This window comes from Haliotis cracherodii, unplaced genomic scaffold (genome assembly GCF_022045235.1).
Source record: "Haliotis cracherodii isolate W230 unplaced genomic scaffold, xgHalCrac1.p SCAF_23, whole genome shotgun sequence".
NCBI lineage: Eukaryota > Metazoa > Mollusca > Gastropoda > Lepetellida > Haliotidae > Haliotis > Haliotis cracherodii.
The window spans coordinates 9549781-9564495 of NW_027266279.1; the positions used below are offsets into that span (position 1 = coordinate 9549781).

The following is a 14715-nucleotide window of genomic DNA, read 5'->3' on the forward strand; positions in this document are numbered from 1 at the left end:
GTGGCGTAAAACAATAGTCACTCACTCTGTTGCAGGTTCCAAGTGATGCGGGGACGGGGGGGTTTATGCCGTTCGGCTTTTCAGGGATGATGTCCGGCGCAGCCACCTGCTTCTACGCCTTTGTCGGCTTCGACTGTGTAGCTACCACAGGTAGGATGTCTACATGTTATGTCCAGTGTAACCACACGCAACCATTTTGTACCCTTGTTTATGACGGTTGCCCGAGGGAGTCCTAACATGTCATGTCTTACATCTCATCAGTGTTTGGGTGCGGTGGGGTAGCCTAGCTGTTAAAGCCTTCAACCTGGGTTCGATTCCCACATGGGTACAATTTGTGAAGCCATTTTCTGGTGTCCCCTGCCGTGATATTGCTGGAATATTGCTGAATGCGGCATTAAACAAACAACATCTGATGTACTACCTAATATTTTTTACCTGTAAAGAGTGCTAATGTTTTTCTCTACCTGTAACGAGTTCTAATGTTTTCCTCTACCTGTAACAGGTTCTAATGTTTTCATCTACCTGTAACAAGTTCAAATGTTTTTCTCTACCAGTAACGAGTTCTAATGTTTTTCTCTACCTGTAACGAGTTCTAATGTTTTTCTCTACCTGTAACAAGCTCTAATGTTCTTCTCTACCTGTAACGAGATCTAATGTTCTTCTCTACCTGTAATGAGTTCTAATGTTTTTCTCTACCTGTAACGAGATCTAATGTTTTTCTCTACCTGTAACGAGTTCAAATGTACTAATGTTTGCGTGCCTGTCCAGGTGAAGAGGCCAAGAACCCCCAGCGTGCGATCCCCATGAGCATCGTGGTGTCCCTGTTGGCCATCACCCTGGCGTACTGTAGCCTGTCCACGGTCCTCACCCTCCTCTGCCCCTACTACCTCCTCGACCCCAACGCCCCACTCCCCCTTGTGTTCGACCGGCTGGGCTGGGGGGTGGCCAAATACATCATAGCCGTTGGGGCAATTTGTGGACTCTCTACCAGGTGGGTGTCAAGCTCCGCACAGTGATATCCCATTCGCGGAGCTCTCTATACTATCGCTGCCAAGCTCCTCACAGCGAAAGCTCCCAACTGTGATAGGTGGCACAACCATGCTTGGAGTTGAACTCACAGCTGACTGACTGTTATGTTTAGAAACAAGTGATGACTGCTGTGACGCCGAATACTCTTACACCTGCTTAATTATTTTCTTTGTCAATTTGAATTTCACTTTCATTACAACTATCATGTAATTCGCATAGTAAGAATGTAAGGGATAAGAGGTTTATTTTCCGTTCGTCTGCAATCTCAAACCAATCGGATCAAACAAACAAAAGTTAAATTCATCTGGGAAATATGGTTTGTAGTAAACCTTTGCAAAATTCACAATGATTGCATTCTCAGAGACATAAACAAAAGTATAAACGTTACTACATTTGGGGTCAGAGGTCTAATTTCAAGATTCTTGTAATGGTCATGCCCACACTGCTGGCAGCGATGTTACACAGAGTGTGATGAAGGTGTCAAGCAATGGAATGCAGCTTGCGTGGGTGTATGTGCGGAAAGCTTCATACTGGGTTATCAGTGTTTTATCAGCTGGGGGGTTGGGTGTGGGTAGTAGAAGGGTGGGTGGTTGGCCTGGTGGTGGGGTCTGGGATGGTGTGTGGGTAGTGGGGCTGTAGGATAGTAGGTGGTTCGGTGATGGGGGTCTGTAGGATGGTGTGTGGGTAGTGGGGCTGTAGGATAGTGGGTGGTTGGTTCGGTGATGGGGGTCTGTAGGATAGTGGGTTGGTGGGTCTGTAGGATAGTGGGTTGGTGGGTCTGTAGGATAGTGGGTGGTTGGTTCGGTAATGTGGGTCTGTAGGATAGTTGGTTGGTGGGTCTGTAGGATAGTGGGTGGTTGGTTTGGTGATGTGGGTCTGTAGGATAGTGGGTGGGTGGGTCTGTAGGATAGTGGGTGGTTGGTTCGGTGATGGGGGTCTGTAGGATAGTGGGTGGGTGGGTCTGTAGGATAGTGGGTGGTTGGTTTGGTGATGTGGGTCTGTAGGATAGTTGGTTTGTGGGTCTGTAGGATAGTGGGTGGTTGGTTCGGTGATGGGGGTCTGTAGGATAGTGGGTGGGTGGGTCTGTAGGATAGTGGGTGGTTGGTTCAGTGATGGGGGTCTGTAGGATAGTGGGTGGTTGGTTTGGTGATGTGGGTCTGTAGGATAGTGGGTGGGTGGATCTGTAGGATAGTGGGTGGGTGGGTCTGTAGGATAGTGGGTGGTTTGTTTGGTTGGCAAATGAGTGGGTTGTTGATGCTGTTTAAAGTGCAAGATGTCTGATATTTTTACAATGAAATGTATTCAAAAGTATTTACTTCCGAGATGGCCTTTTTTTTAAAAAAAGAGTGTTGCTTGACTGACAAAAGACAACTAAAAATGCATCTATCAGTTGTTATTTAAAATATGTATTGTTTCTTTGATTGGGTAATTTTTTGGTAGTATACAATTATATTATATTATCCATCAATGTTAGCTGGCTGGGCGTATACATGTTAATGTCTACTTTTATTTTATTTTCTTATTGTGGCTTTTCATGTTCTGTTCAGACAAATTCGTACACTGAAAAGTCTATTTTTCGTCATCCTTTTTTGGTCTGAAAAAAAACAACAATATTTGGGACAAACAAACACCATCAATATGTCTTGACGGATCCCAATATCCTACAGATATACTTTGCTGCTGACAACTGACACATGCTGTTCTATTTGCAGTCTTCTCGGTGCCATGTTTCCTCTACCCAGAATCCTCTATGCAATGGGGAATGATGGCCTTCTGTTTCGGTTCCTTGGTAAAGTTATCCCTCGTTTCCAGACCCCTGTGGTAGGGACCATGATCTCAGGTGTATTTGCAGGTAAGTCATGTGTACTACTTTGAGCACTTTCTACATGTGCCAGACCTGTCCATCCCCATGACGATTAAATGGGAAGGTTTAACTTTAAAATGATGGAGATTTAACTTTAAATGGTAGAGTTTTAACTTTAAGATGGGGGAGATTTCGCTTAAAGTTGGGAGATTTAACTTTAATACAGGAGATTATTTACAGACCGCTGTCATATAGCTGGAATATTGCCGAGTGCGGCATTAAACAAAACAAAAAAACAAACAAACACAAAAACAAAGGAAGCCCCAGACTAAGACAGTCAGTGATTTACGTCTCCCTTCCAGGTGCCATGGCGATGCTGTTCGACCTGAAGGAGTTGGTGGACATGATGTCGATAGGCACACTGCTGGCCTACACCCTGGTGGCTGTCTGTGTTCTAATACTCAGGTTAGAAGTCTACCATGTACTGTATAGATCCCCCCCCCCCCACCAAAGAAACCTCTTAAATGTTCCAAGTCAAACTGTAGTCAAAATGCTGCTCAAAAACATTTAAGATCTTCCGTTTTGATGCTTTTATCTTTATCTATGCTTGCTGGGTTCATATGTCCCAAACATGCAATCTATTTATGTTTTTACGTCTGAAAGTTTGGCTCAATTTGACCAACGACCCGTGAAGATCTGGGGTAGAATAGGTCTTCAGCTACCCATGCTTGCTGTAAAAGGCGACTATGCTTGTCATAAGAGGAGGCTAATGGGATCGGGTGATTAGGCTCATTGACTTGGTTGCGGCATGTCATCTCATCCAAATTTTAATAACAAAGACAAATCAATTTTTTACAGGTTGTCGTCATATAGCTGAAATATTGCTGAGTGTGGCGTTAAACAACAAACAAACAATTTGACCAAAAAGGTCCTTGTGATACCGTTGCACAAATGTGGAATAAATGTATTTTTCTTCCGGTCATATCTCTTAACAAATTTCAGGAATATGAAAATCTCCAAGGTGTCACAAGAATAAATCACATTTGTACTTAGATACTAACTTGGTTGATGTCATCATCACTGGATTGTCTGGCCCAGACTCGAATATTACAGACTGACATCATATGGCTGGAACATTCCAGAGTTCGGCGTTAAACAACAAACAAACAAACAAACAGCAACAAACTGTCAAGAGATCACCTTAAAAAATGTTATTTCTATTTTGAGAACCATTTTTTGTCAAAAATAAGTTGAAAACAAACCTGAGAAAACCTTTTACAAGCTTTATCCTTCTAAATCAATTAATAATGAAATGAATACATTAATCAGTAAACTGCTTACTACCTTAGAAAATTCATACATCTGTAGAATCTTTATTAAGGGGCTAAAACAAGGACTGGTCGGCTCGGAGTCAGTATACTGTGTCTGAGTGAGGTATTCATGTTAAACTGCGGCATGGTATCTCAGTGAGCTAGCACTATAAATCGGCATCAGTCCGGACTAGTACAAGCAGCCACACACCCACACACACGTACATGCACGTCGCTACATAAGTGCAATAATCTTGGACGCGACGTTAAACCCCATTTCACCTCACCTTATTAAGGGGTCGATCATTTGATTTTTCGGAGGGAAGGAAGGGGACCTGTGATTTTGTATCGAGGTTATATATTTTTTCAGGTACAGCTACATACCCAGATATTTTGTTATTTAAAACAATGAGCCTGAATGTTTTATAAAGAAAAACGCCTCGCAACAATGTATTCTATGTGGCAGGCAATTTCTTTTGTTTCAATGTCTGAAGTGTAACTATTCTTTTCAAGAATTCTTTTTTTTCAATTAATTTTTATCATTTTTTTTCTTCAGGATTTACAGTATATTTACCTGTATATTATGACTTCTTTCTTTATATATTTGAAAAACACAAGTTCACTTATTTTTATTTAACGTTTGTTTGTTAATATTTATAAACAGTCTGTGAATTCTCAGGAGATGGATGCTCAAGAATCAGTCAGTATAGTTTGAGTGAATACATATATTTTTCATAAACGTTTTTTGAAGTTTAAAAAGACGTCCATGTCAGTCATTTTAAGGGTGCTTCATTAGATTAATGGCCGGTGAGTGAGGTGAACCACACGTAAAATTTATTTAAAAGTGAGGATAGGACTTTGCAAATTCCAGTTTATCATATTATGGTATTATGGTGTTGAAATGTAACATGTAAACCTACATATATACCTACATGTTTACTGAGTATGTATATTTACCTGTGTTTACATTCCAGTATGAATATTTACCTGTGTGCATGTTCCAGTATGAATATTTACCTGTGTGCATGTTCTAGTATGTATATTTACCTGTGTGCATGTTCCAGTATGTTTATTTACCTGTTTTTACATTCTAGTATGTATATTTACATCCTGTGTGCATGTTCCAGTATGTATATTTATCTGTGCATGTTCCAGGTATCAGACAGACGAATACCTGACAGGTGAAGTGCCTGACCAGCCTATGACCGGGAAGATCTCGTCCCGGGACCTCTTCAGTCCACGGAGTAGCGATCCCACTACTATCTCAGGCAGCTTAACATCGTACAGTGTAGGACTGCTCCGTAAGTTGGGGCAGTGGGGTAGCCTGTAGGGCTCGGATGAGTCCAAATTTACTACCCGAATACCCACGCCCTCATTACCTGACCCTACCCGGGTACCCACTCAAGGTCTCAAGGGGCGGTCGGGTAGCCTAGTGGTTAAAGCGTTCGCTCGTCATGCCGAAGACCCGGGTTCGATTCCCGAATGTTTGTCAAAATATGTTTTGAAGCGTATTCACCAATTTGAAATAAGTGCCGTAAAGCACGAGAAACCTGCCTTCTGATTGGTCATTCCATTGGTCGGTTAAAGTTCGCGCAAGGTTGGTCTGACGTAACCCGTAATGGGATGTCCTCGGATCTTTAGTTAGCGGTAGAGAGAACTAAGATCTGATTTTAATGAGATTGTATATACGTGCAATAACCTAGAACCTTATTTCATTTCACATGTATGAATGACAAATCCTGTTTTCCGATACCAAACTATGCTTTCAGTTCTTGCAATCACTGCCTTGTGTGCCATGTTAATCTACGCTGAGCCGTACCTGGTGAAGCTTTCATGGTGGGCAATAGTCCTGACAATTATATTTGGCTCTGCTGTGCTGCTGGCTGTCATTGTTGTCTGGAGACAACCACAGAACAAATCTAAACTATGGTTTAAGGTAAGTCTCATAAACTATTTCTACATTTGTTTCACTGACTGCATACTGACTATTTTCTCCTCTGTGTCTGATCATCCACTACCCGTGATTCTCTGCTGAGCTCTGACTCTCTTATTTCTTTAGAGGTATCATGTCTACCCATGCTGATTACTGACCAAACTTATTTCCCCTGTACATCTTCAGAGGTATCCTGTCTACCCATTCTGATTTTCGACCAAACTTATTTCCCCTGTACATCTTCAGAGGTACCCTGTCTGCCCCTTCTGATTTTCGACCAAACTTATTTCCCCTTTACCTCTTCAGAGGTATCCTGTCTGCCCATTCTGATTTTCGACCAAACTTATTTCCCCTGTACATCTTCAGAGGTATCATGTCTGCCCCTTCTGATTTTCGACCAAACTTATTTCCCCTGTACATCTTCAGAGGTATCCTGTCTGCCCCTTCTGATTTTCGACCAAACTTATTTCCCCTTTACCTCTTCAGAGGTATCCTGTCTGCCCCTTCTGATTTTCGAACAAACTTATTTCCCCTGTACTTCTTCAGAGGTATCCTGTCTGCCCCTTCTGATTTTCGAACAAACTTATTTCCCCTGTACTTCTTCAGAGGTATCCTGTCTGCCCATTCTGATTTCCGACCAAACTTATCTCCCCTTTACCTCTTCAGAGGTATCCTGTCTGCCCATTCTGATTTCCGACCAAACTTATTTCCCATTTACATCTTCAGAGATATCCTGTCTATCCATTCTGTTTTCACTCACTCACTCTGAAGCTTTTCAATTTTATCATTATTGTTGTGACAAGACCCCACAAATTGCATAATTTTGACAAATGACATACATTTCTTCTTTTTATCTTGCCTACCAGTATTTTTTCATCGTAATCATTGATCACCAATATTTCTTGTTTTGATCTTGACAGGTGACCTGCCTTCCGGTGTTTCTTCATCAACATCTTTGAGCACTAATATTTCTTGTTATATTTCTTATCAGGTTCCAGGCCTACCCTGGATTCCTGCTCTGAGTGCCTTCATCAACATCTATTTAATGATGAAACTCTCAGTCCCTACATGGATCAGGTTTGGAGTCTGGATGGCGATAGGTAGGAAGTATTCCATTGATACTGTGTTGTACTGACCCGTGAAAACCCGCGGTAGAATAGGTCTTCAGCAACCCATGCTTGCCATGAAAGGCAACTATGCTTGTCGTAAGAGATGACTAACGGGATTGGGTGGTCAGGTTCGCTGACTTGGTTGATGCATGTCATTGATCCTAATTGTGTGGATTGTCTAATCCAGAATTGATTATTTACTGACCGCCGTCATATGGCTAGAAAATTGCTGAGTGCGGCGTTAAACAACAAACAAACAAACAAATATTCCAGATTCATAACCCTGCTGTGATGGAGTTGACTCTGGTAATTGATCACTGATCATCCAGGAAAAACAGAATATTTTTGTATTCTTGTGTGTTGTAGACTGCAGGCTAAGTAACTATCTATATGCAACAGAAAACAAAATAAGATGACACTTTCTCCAACCATGGCATTTCCATTTGCTTTGCTTTTCCCAAAACAACCACCTCTTTTATCTCCAGCTGTGTCAAAGTGGCTTTGTTTTACACTTAAAAAGAGGGGTTCAAGTATCAAATGCATTTGTTTCAGTCACAAATATGCTGATCGCACAATTCTTTACAATTGAGAAGCCTCATAGTTTAACAGGGGCACAGGTGGCCCAGTCATCTATGCAATTTCCTGTGCAAAGTTGCATCCTATGGGCACACCAGAAACCTGTGATTGTGGGTTTGAATCCCGGTCCTCTCTGATTATTCTTGTAGGTTTGTCAGCATCATACCCGTGCTTTAAGGTTTCATCAAAGTGGTAACCTTCCGAAACCTGCATCACTTCGGGCTTTCCTCCCATATTAAGCTGACACGCCGCGATACAACTGGAATGCTGTTAAAAACAGTGTCAAATCCAACTCACTCATTATTAAACCATTTGTGTTACATCCCCGAAATGGATACAAACTGATTCTTGTGGATCCCCTTCAGTGATACGGCTTGATTATTACTCTCAGCAGCATAACATCACACGCCTATTTCTACCTGCACTCATCTTGACCTTTGCACTGACCTTGACCTTTCCCTCACCAGGATTTACCATTTACTTCACCTACGGCATCTGGCAGAGCAGCGGTTCCCTTAACCCCGAGCACAACAACCTTCCTGCCTCAAAGTTAGAACTCCTGAAAGATGATGAGGATGCATCATTGATACAGCGTCCTCATGAACAGCTGTATAGTGATGAAGAATCCGGGACGTAATACAAAATACTGCGTGTGCTCCACAAAGAGGGAGATGTTCGAGTGATGAGCCACAAAAATAGAATTCTTGTTTCTGGTAGCTGGACTGATCCATCCAATAACTCGTTACCCTCAGATATTCAACATTCAGCGCTAGTTCTGCGACCTCATCAAAACTTGCGTTAAACTATATGTTTATTGTTTGTCCCCCAACTAACCATATCTTATATACATATATATCTAACTTATTTTTATGACCTGAAACTGAAGTATTTTATGTTTGTTTTGTTCAATATGTCTCACCATGTGTGTTATACAGTGGTGTGATGATAAAATGTGTTGCATGTAGTGAATGTGTTTAATAATGTGTTACGTTACACATTTGGTGAATGTGTTAAGTAATGTGTTACATAATGCATGTGATGAATGTGTTAAATAATGTGTTACACAATGCATGTGATGTATGTATTAAATAATGTGTTACATAACGCATGTGATGAATGTATTAAATAATGTCTTACAAAACGCATGTGATGAATGTGTTAAATAATGTGTTTACATAATGCATGTTGTGAATGTGTTAAAAAATGTGTTACATAAACATGTGGTGAATGTGTTAGGTAATGTGTTACACAATGCAAGTTGTAAATGTGTTACATAATGAGTTAAATAACGCATCTGGTGAACTTGTTAAATAATGTTACATAACACATGTGATGAATGTGTTCAATCACATGTTACATAATGCATGTTGTGAATGTGTTAAATAATGTGTTAAATAATGCATGGGGTGAATGTGTTAAATAATGCATGTGGTGAATGTGTTAGATATAGAAAATCTCACCCGAGTGTCTTTTGATATCAAATACATGTTTATCACCAAAACTGGCTCCCACAGGAGATATCGCTTGGATGAGATCAAACGATATCTACACTGTATATATCGCTGCAATGAAATTACATCACAATGCTTTGCAGACCATTGTGACGTCACTGGTTACCATGATGTCACAATCAAATGACATCACTAATGGCTCTGCTACTGAAGCTGTTAGCAGTACTTTTTACACTGAAGACACTGCTAATTACTGTCTACAAATTGAAAAAGTTGGAAGAATGATGTTGGATGATAAATAAAATCTCACCCTCGTGTCTTTTGATATCAAATATATCAACACTTGTTGATAAAAGTGGCAAAAATCCTCGGCAAGCCTTGGAATTCTTCCACTTTTATCAACTCGTGTTAAATAATGTGTTAAATAATGCATGGGGTGAATGTGTTAAATAATGCATGTGGTGAATGTGTTAAATATAGAAAATCTCACCCGAGTGTCTTTTGATATCAAATATATCAACCCTCGTTGATAAAAGTGGCAAAAATCCTCGGCAAGCCTCGGAATTCTTCCACTTTTATCAACTTGTGTTGATATATTTGATATCAAAAGACACTCAGGTGAGATTCTCTATATATCAACACGAGTTGATAAATGTTGAAAAACTCCATGGCTTGCCGAGAATTTCTTTCACTTTTGTGAATGAGTGTTGATATCTTTGAAAACAAATTGCAATGTTTGTGGTGAATGTGTGTTACGCAAAGTGTTGCAATGTGTGTGGTGAATGTGTGTTATGCAAAGTGTTGCAATGTGTGTGATGAATGTGTGTTATGCAAAGTGTTGCAATGTTGCAATGTTTGTGGTGAATGTGTGTTATGCAAAGTGTTGCAATGTGTGTGGTGAATGTGTGTTATGCAAAGCGTTGCAATGTGTGTGGTGAATGTGTGTTATGCAAAGTGTTGCAATGTGTGTGATGAATGTGTGTTATGCAAAGTGTTGCAATGTGTGTGGTGAATGTGTGTATATATGCAAAGTGTTGCAATGTGTGTGATGAATGTGTGTTATGCAAAGTGTTGCAATGTGTGTGATGAATGTGTGTTATGCAAAGTGTTGCAATGTTGCAATGTTTTTGGTGAATGTGTGTTATGCAAAGTGATGCAATGTGTGTGATGAATGTGTTATGCAAAGTGTTGCAATGTGTGTGGTGAATGTGTGTTATGCAAAGTGTTGCAATGTGTGTGGTGAATGTGTTATGCAAAGTGTTGCAATGTGTGTGGTGAATGTGTGTTTTGCAAAGTGCTGCAATGTGTGTGATGAATGTGTGTTGCGATGTGTGTCAGGATTGTGTGTTGCAACATCCTAGGTGGATCACACTGTTTGATGAATGTGTGTGTGGCCACATGTTATACAATATATGTGTGTCGCGCATGTGTGATACCAGTATGTGTGTGATGCATATTATTTGTAACTAGTTTTACAGAATGTTAGGCCGGTGTGTTACACAAAATGTGATACTATTATGTGTGTGATGTACATTTGTCCTAACTATGTGTTTCCTTGGTTACAGAATGTGAGGCATGTGTGTTATACAATATGATACCACATTTTGTCATCCACATATAAAATGCATGTTTTTTATACGTATTAGAAAAATATATACACCAAAAATACGTACAATATGACCTTGGATCTCAAGAAACCGTATATGTGATGCAAATCCCTTTTCATGAATATGAAACTGGACGTTGCCAACTGCAAACTTGACCCAAACTATTATAAAACAAGCTGTGTCTGAGATGGACAGACAGGTTTGAACAATAATTATTGTTTTACAATGCTTGCATATAATCCTTGTCCAGTGAATTGGTGATATTTTTATTCCGTTACAACTGAAACACAAGACTTCAGCTCCACAAAGTGGAAATTCTTTGATTATGGCATATCGTCTTCTGTAAAGGATTGAGTTGTTGTATTTGACACAGAGGTCTCCATGGACAGACGTGTCAACCACAGTGCAAAAGGAAGAGAATTTATGGATAACAATTTCTTCATCTTAAGAAAGAAGTTGACATCCATAAATTCTCTTCGTAATGTGTATCAGTTCTAAATGCCTTTCAAAGACTTTCCATTGCAAAATATTGTTCCTTCCAAATTAAGGAATATTGGTAACATCAGTACCATCCTCCTTGTTCCCCCCACTCCCCCGTCATATCCAGGATGGATTACTGCAATACTGTTGTGACTGGTGCCCCAACATCCATTATTAAATAGCTGCAGCATATTCAAAACCATCTTCCCGAGGCAAGAGCGTCCACTAGCCTTTTTATCAAAGTCTTGTTTCCACCCTTGCCACATCAAGCCCACTTTCCTGTGCTAAATATGATTGGACGATCACATATCAATAGTACAATCAGAGAATGTTTCATGAAATCAACATCAATGACTGGTACACCTTCGTATGAAAGTGATTTACCGCTGCCTGTCTTTGTTGACATGTCTTTTTCATCTATTAAACCCCCCAACGATTTCCTTTTTTTGTGTGTCAGGGATGAAATCGCTAAACTATTCGTTTGACTAGGTCATCGCCTATGGTAGTCACCATCTTTGTGAAGCTATACGAGATAAGAACAGCGATCTGATTGGATATCATGTTTTCATTACAAGGGGCACAACTCTTGATCTACTCAAGCTGTCAAGCCAAGAAAAGTGGCCTTGATGTGGCAAGGGTAGAAACTAGGCTTTGATATGGGCTAGTGGCCATGTTTGCCTTGGAATCATCCAATCATCCACGTCCTTCACAACTGTACATTGGCTTCCTGTTCATCAGGAGAAGCTACAAAATTCTTTGTCTTGTGTATCCGGTGATGCTCCACAATATTTGTGTGTCCTGCTTAGCAGATGCACTCCAACAAGATCTAGTCTCTCGCTGCCACAGCACAGTTGAATAATTTCCAAAATATACAGTTGAGACAGTCTCCAAGCTTTCACTTTCCCAATCTTGCCTGAAAAACTCATCTGTTCCTGATGCCTTTCAAGATTAATTGCTGTGGTTGTGCACTTAAAGCATGCATTGTTCATGGTGTAATGCATGATATAAGTTTTTTATTTTTTTATTACCCGGTATGTGTATTCACCATTGGCATCAATAGACTAAGTGGGTAATTTGAAAAAAATATTTTGTAGTGTTGATGTATGTAATCTTTGTAACCATATTTGTGATAATAGTTTTTAAGTATTATATTGTGCCAGGTTAATTATATTGGGTTACCTACAAAATCCAAACAGATACCACCCCTCCTTATAAATCAATCAATCAATCAATCAATCAAACACAATACGAAAGAAAACAGTTCCAGGGAATCCATATTTGGAAATATCCAAATTCATTTTTGAGAAAGTAAACTCCATATATGGAAAGTTTGGAACACATTGATTCTCATGCATATTTGGAACCAAAGTCATGAAGTAAAGACAGTCCACATATGGGAAGTTTGGAACCAACATTTATTCCATGCATGAAAAAAACACTGTTCGGCTTCCCCTTCCAGCGAAAAAAGAATAGTTTGTCTCTTACAAAAAATCCAGCCCCACTTCTCCCAAACAAATGCTAAATGGAAGGTCCCTTACTCAAACTGCTTACTGCAGAAATCAGTCAATCTATAAACAATGAAAATATCCTTAATCGTACAGAGAGCTGTCTCCATATAACACCTGTGTACAATGAGTGCAGGCTAAGAATATTCATCCTCCACAACTTATGCTGGCAGTAATAATGGCACTTTGAGCATGCTCTTGAGTGGTGTGGAAATATGCGCAATATAAATGGCCTATTATAATTTTTTAAAATATTATTATTATTATTATTATTATTATTATTATTTTTATTATTATTATTTACAGATTAAAATAAAAAATGCAGCAAAGAGGGTTTGGGTGATCCTGGCACAGTTAGGCTCATTATTATTATTATTTTTTTAATAATATTATTATTATTATTATAAAAAATGGATTGGATAGTCAGGCTCGTTGACTTGCATGTAATCATAACTCAACTGCGTGGATCGATGCTCATGATGTCGATCACTGGCTTGTGTGACTGACTTGATCATTTACTAACCCTGTCATAATGCTGAGTGCTGTGTTACATGACAACACTGATTGAATCCCCTTTGACATTTCTGGTATTTGCTAAAAGTTGGATAAACCCCAACTCACTGACTGGACGTTTTCACCAGGTCTTGGAGCACAGTCGCTCGTGTGTTTCATACTCCAATTCACACATTAGGTTTAATGATACGGCTGTTACTGATGGGTCTCCCCTTTCATGGAGGATTGTGGATGTTTCTTGTTCACAAAATGTATTGTTTTGTACCTTCTCCCAATCAGTGGGTTATTTGTTTTATACAGTGGGCTGTTTTATTCAATATATCTGTTATCAAGAACAATAAATTGTTCTCTGGGTATAAGAATGTATTTTTCGTATTTGTTGAACATCGTTTTCTGTAAATGAAATGTACTGCTATAGCAAATTCTTTTCGTGACCAGGCTCAGCTACGTATGGAAGCCTTTTAGGGCCATTTTTTTCCCCGTTACTATCTGGAAATTTTAAGATAGTATCTTGATATTTAACGATAGTATCTTGAAATTTCAACTTAGTTTCATGAAATTTCAACTTAGTATCTTGAAATTTCAAGATAGTATCGAAAAAAATAAAACAACCCAAATGGCCCTAAAAGGCTTCCGTAGCTTAGGAATCGAACTGGATGTATAAATCCAAATATACATAAATCAAGAAATGTATGTTTGTCTGTCTGTCTGTCCGACCGTCCATATGTGGTATATGGTCTCTGGTCCGAGGATTTTATTTAGTTTGTACGTGAGGCAGTACCAAATGTGCTTCACGAATTCAGAATCGAGTTCAGTCGACTTATTGCTTATTCCGTAACCTGCATCAATGAAGGGGGGGGGGGGGCGCACGGATGGCCCAGTCATATAAGGTGCCGCGATTCGCTTTGCAGAGTTGCGTCCCTTGGGTATGCCAGAAACCTATGATTGTGGGTTCGAATCCCGGTTCGCCCCAATTATGTTTCTAGGATTGTCTGCACCATACCGTGCTCGTGTGTTTCACCGAAGTGGTAAACGTCTGAGACCTGCATCACTTTGGGCTTTCCTCCCACATTAAGCTGACACGCCGCGATATGACTGGAATACTGTTCAAAGCGGCGTTAAACCCAACTCACTCACTCACTCAATGGAGCAGGGGTGCTTCATTAAATCACTGTGTACCGTGTTACGTCCAGCCCCACTGCATGTAGTTCGTCTAATATGACAGCAGGGGAAACGAAAACAACTTGAATTGTCACTTATCGTGATGTGTCGTGCGATAGTAATCTGCACGTAACTAGTTTCAATTACCCGCCTGAGGCGCTCATTATATGGCTGGACTAACGAGTCTATGCATAGTCCAATCAAAATCGCGTACCGATATCGAAATCCGGTTCGTAA

General features: G+C 40.0%; 1 protein-coding gene across 2 annotated transcripts in view; it reads left to right on the forward strand.

Annotated features, from left to right (window-relative positions):
• LOC139471667 (high affinity cationic amino acid transporter 1-like) overlaps positions 1–14715 on the forward strand; it is a 53414-nt gene that overhangs the window by 23059 nt on the left and 15640 nt on the right. Inside the window, exons 7-14 of one of the 2 annotated variants that reach the window (XM_071254113.1) lie at positions 36–150; positions 769–991; positions 2742–2881; positions 3196–3298; positions 5299–5444; positions 5913–6079; positions 7068–7176; positions 8229–9516. In XM_071254113.1, coding sequence (XP_071110214.1) covers positions 36–150; positions 769–991; positions 2742–2881; positions 3196–3298; positions 5299–5444; positions 5913–6079; positions 7068–7176; positions 8229–8398 — 1173 coding nt within the window. In that variant the 3' untranslated portion in view covers positions 8399–9516. Of the gene's footprint in view, positions 1–35; positions 151–768; positions 992–2741; positions 2882–3195; positions 3299–5298; positions 5445–5912; positions 6080–7067; positions 7177–8228; positions 9517–14715 lie in introns of those variants that run through there. The other variant, XM_071254112.1, reaches the window with a different exon arrangement.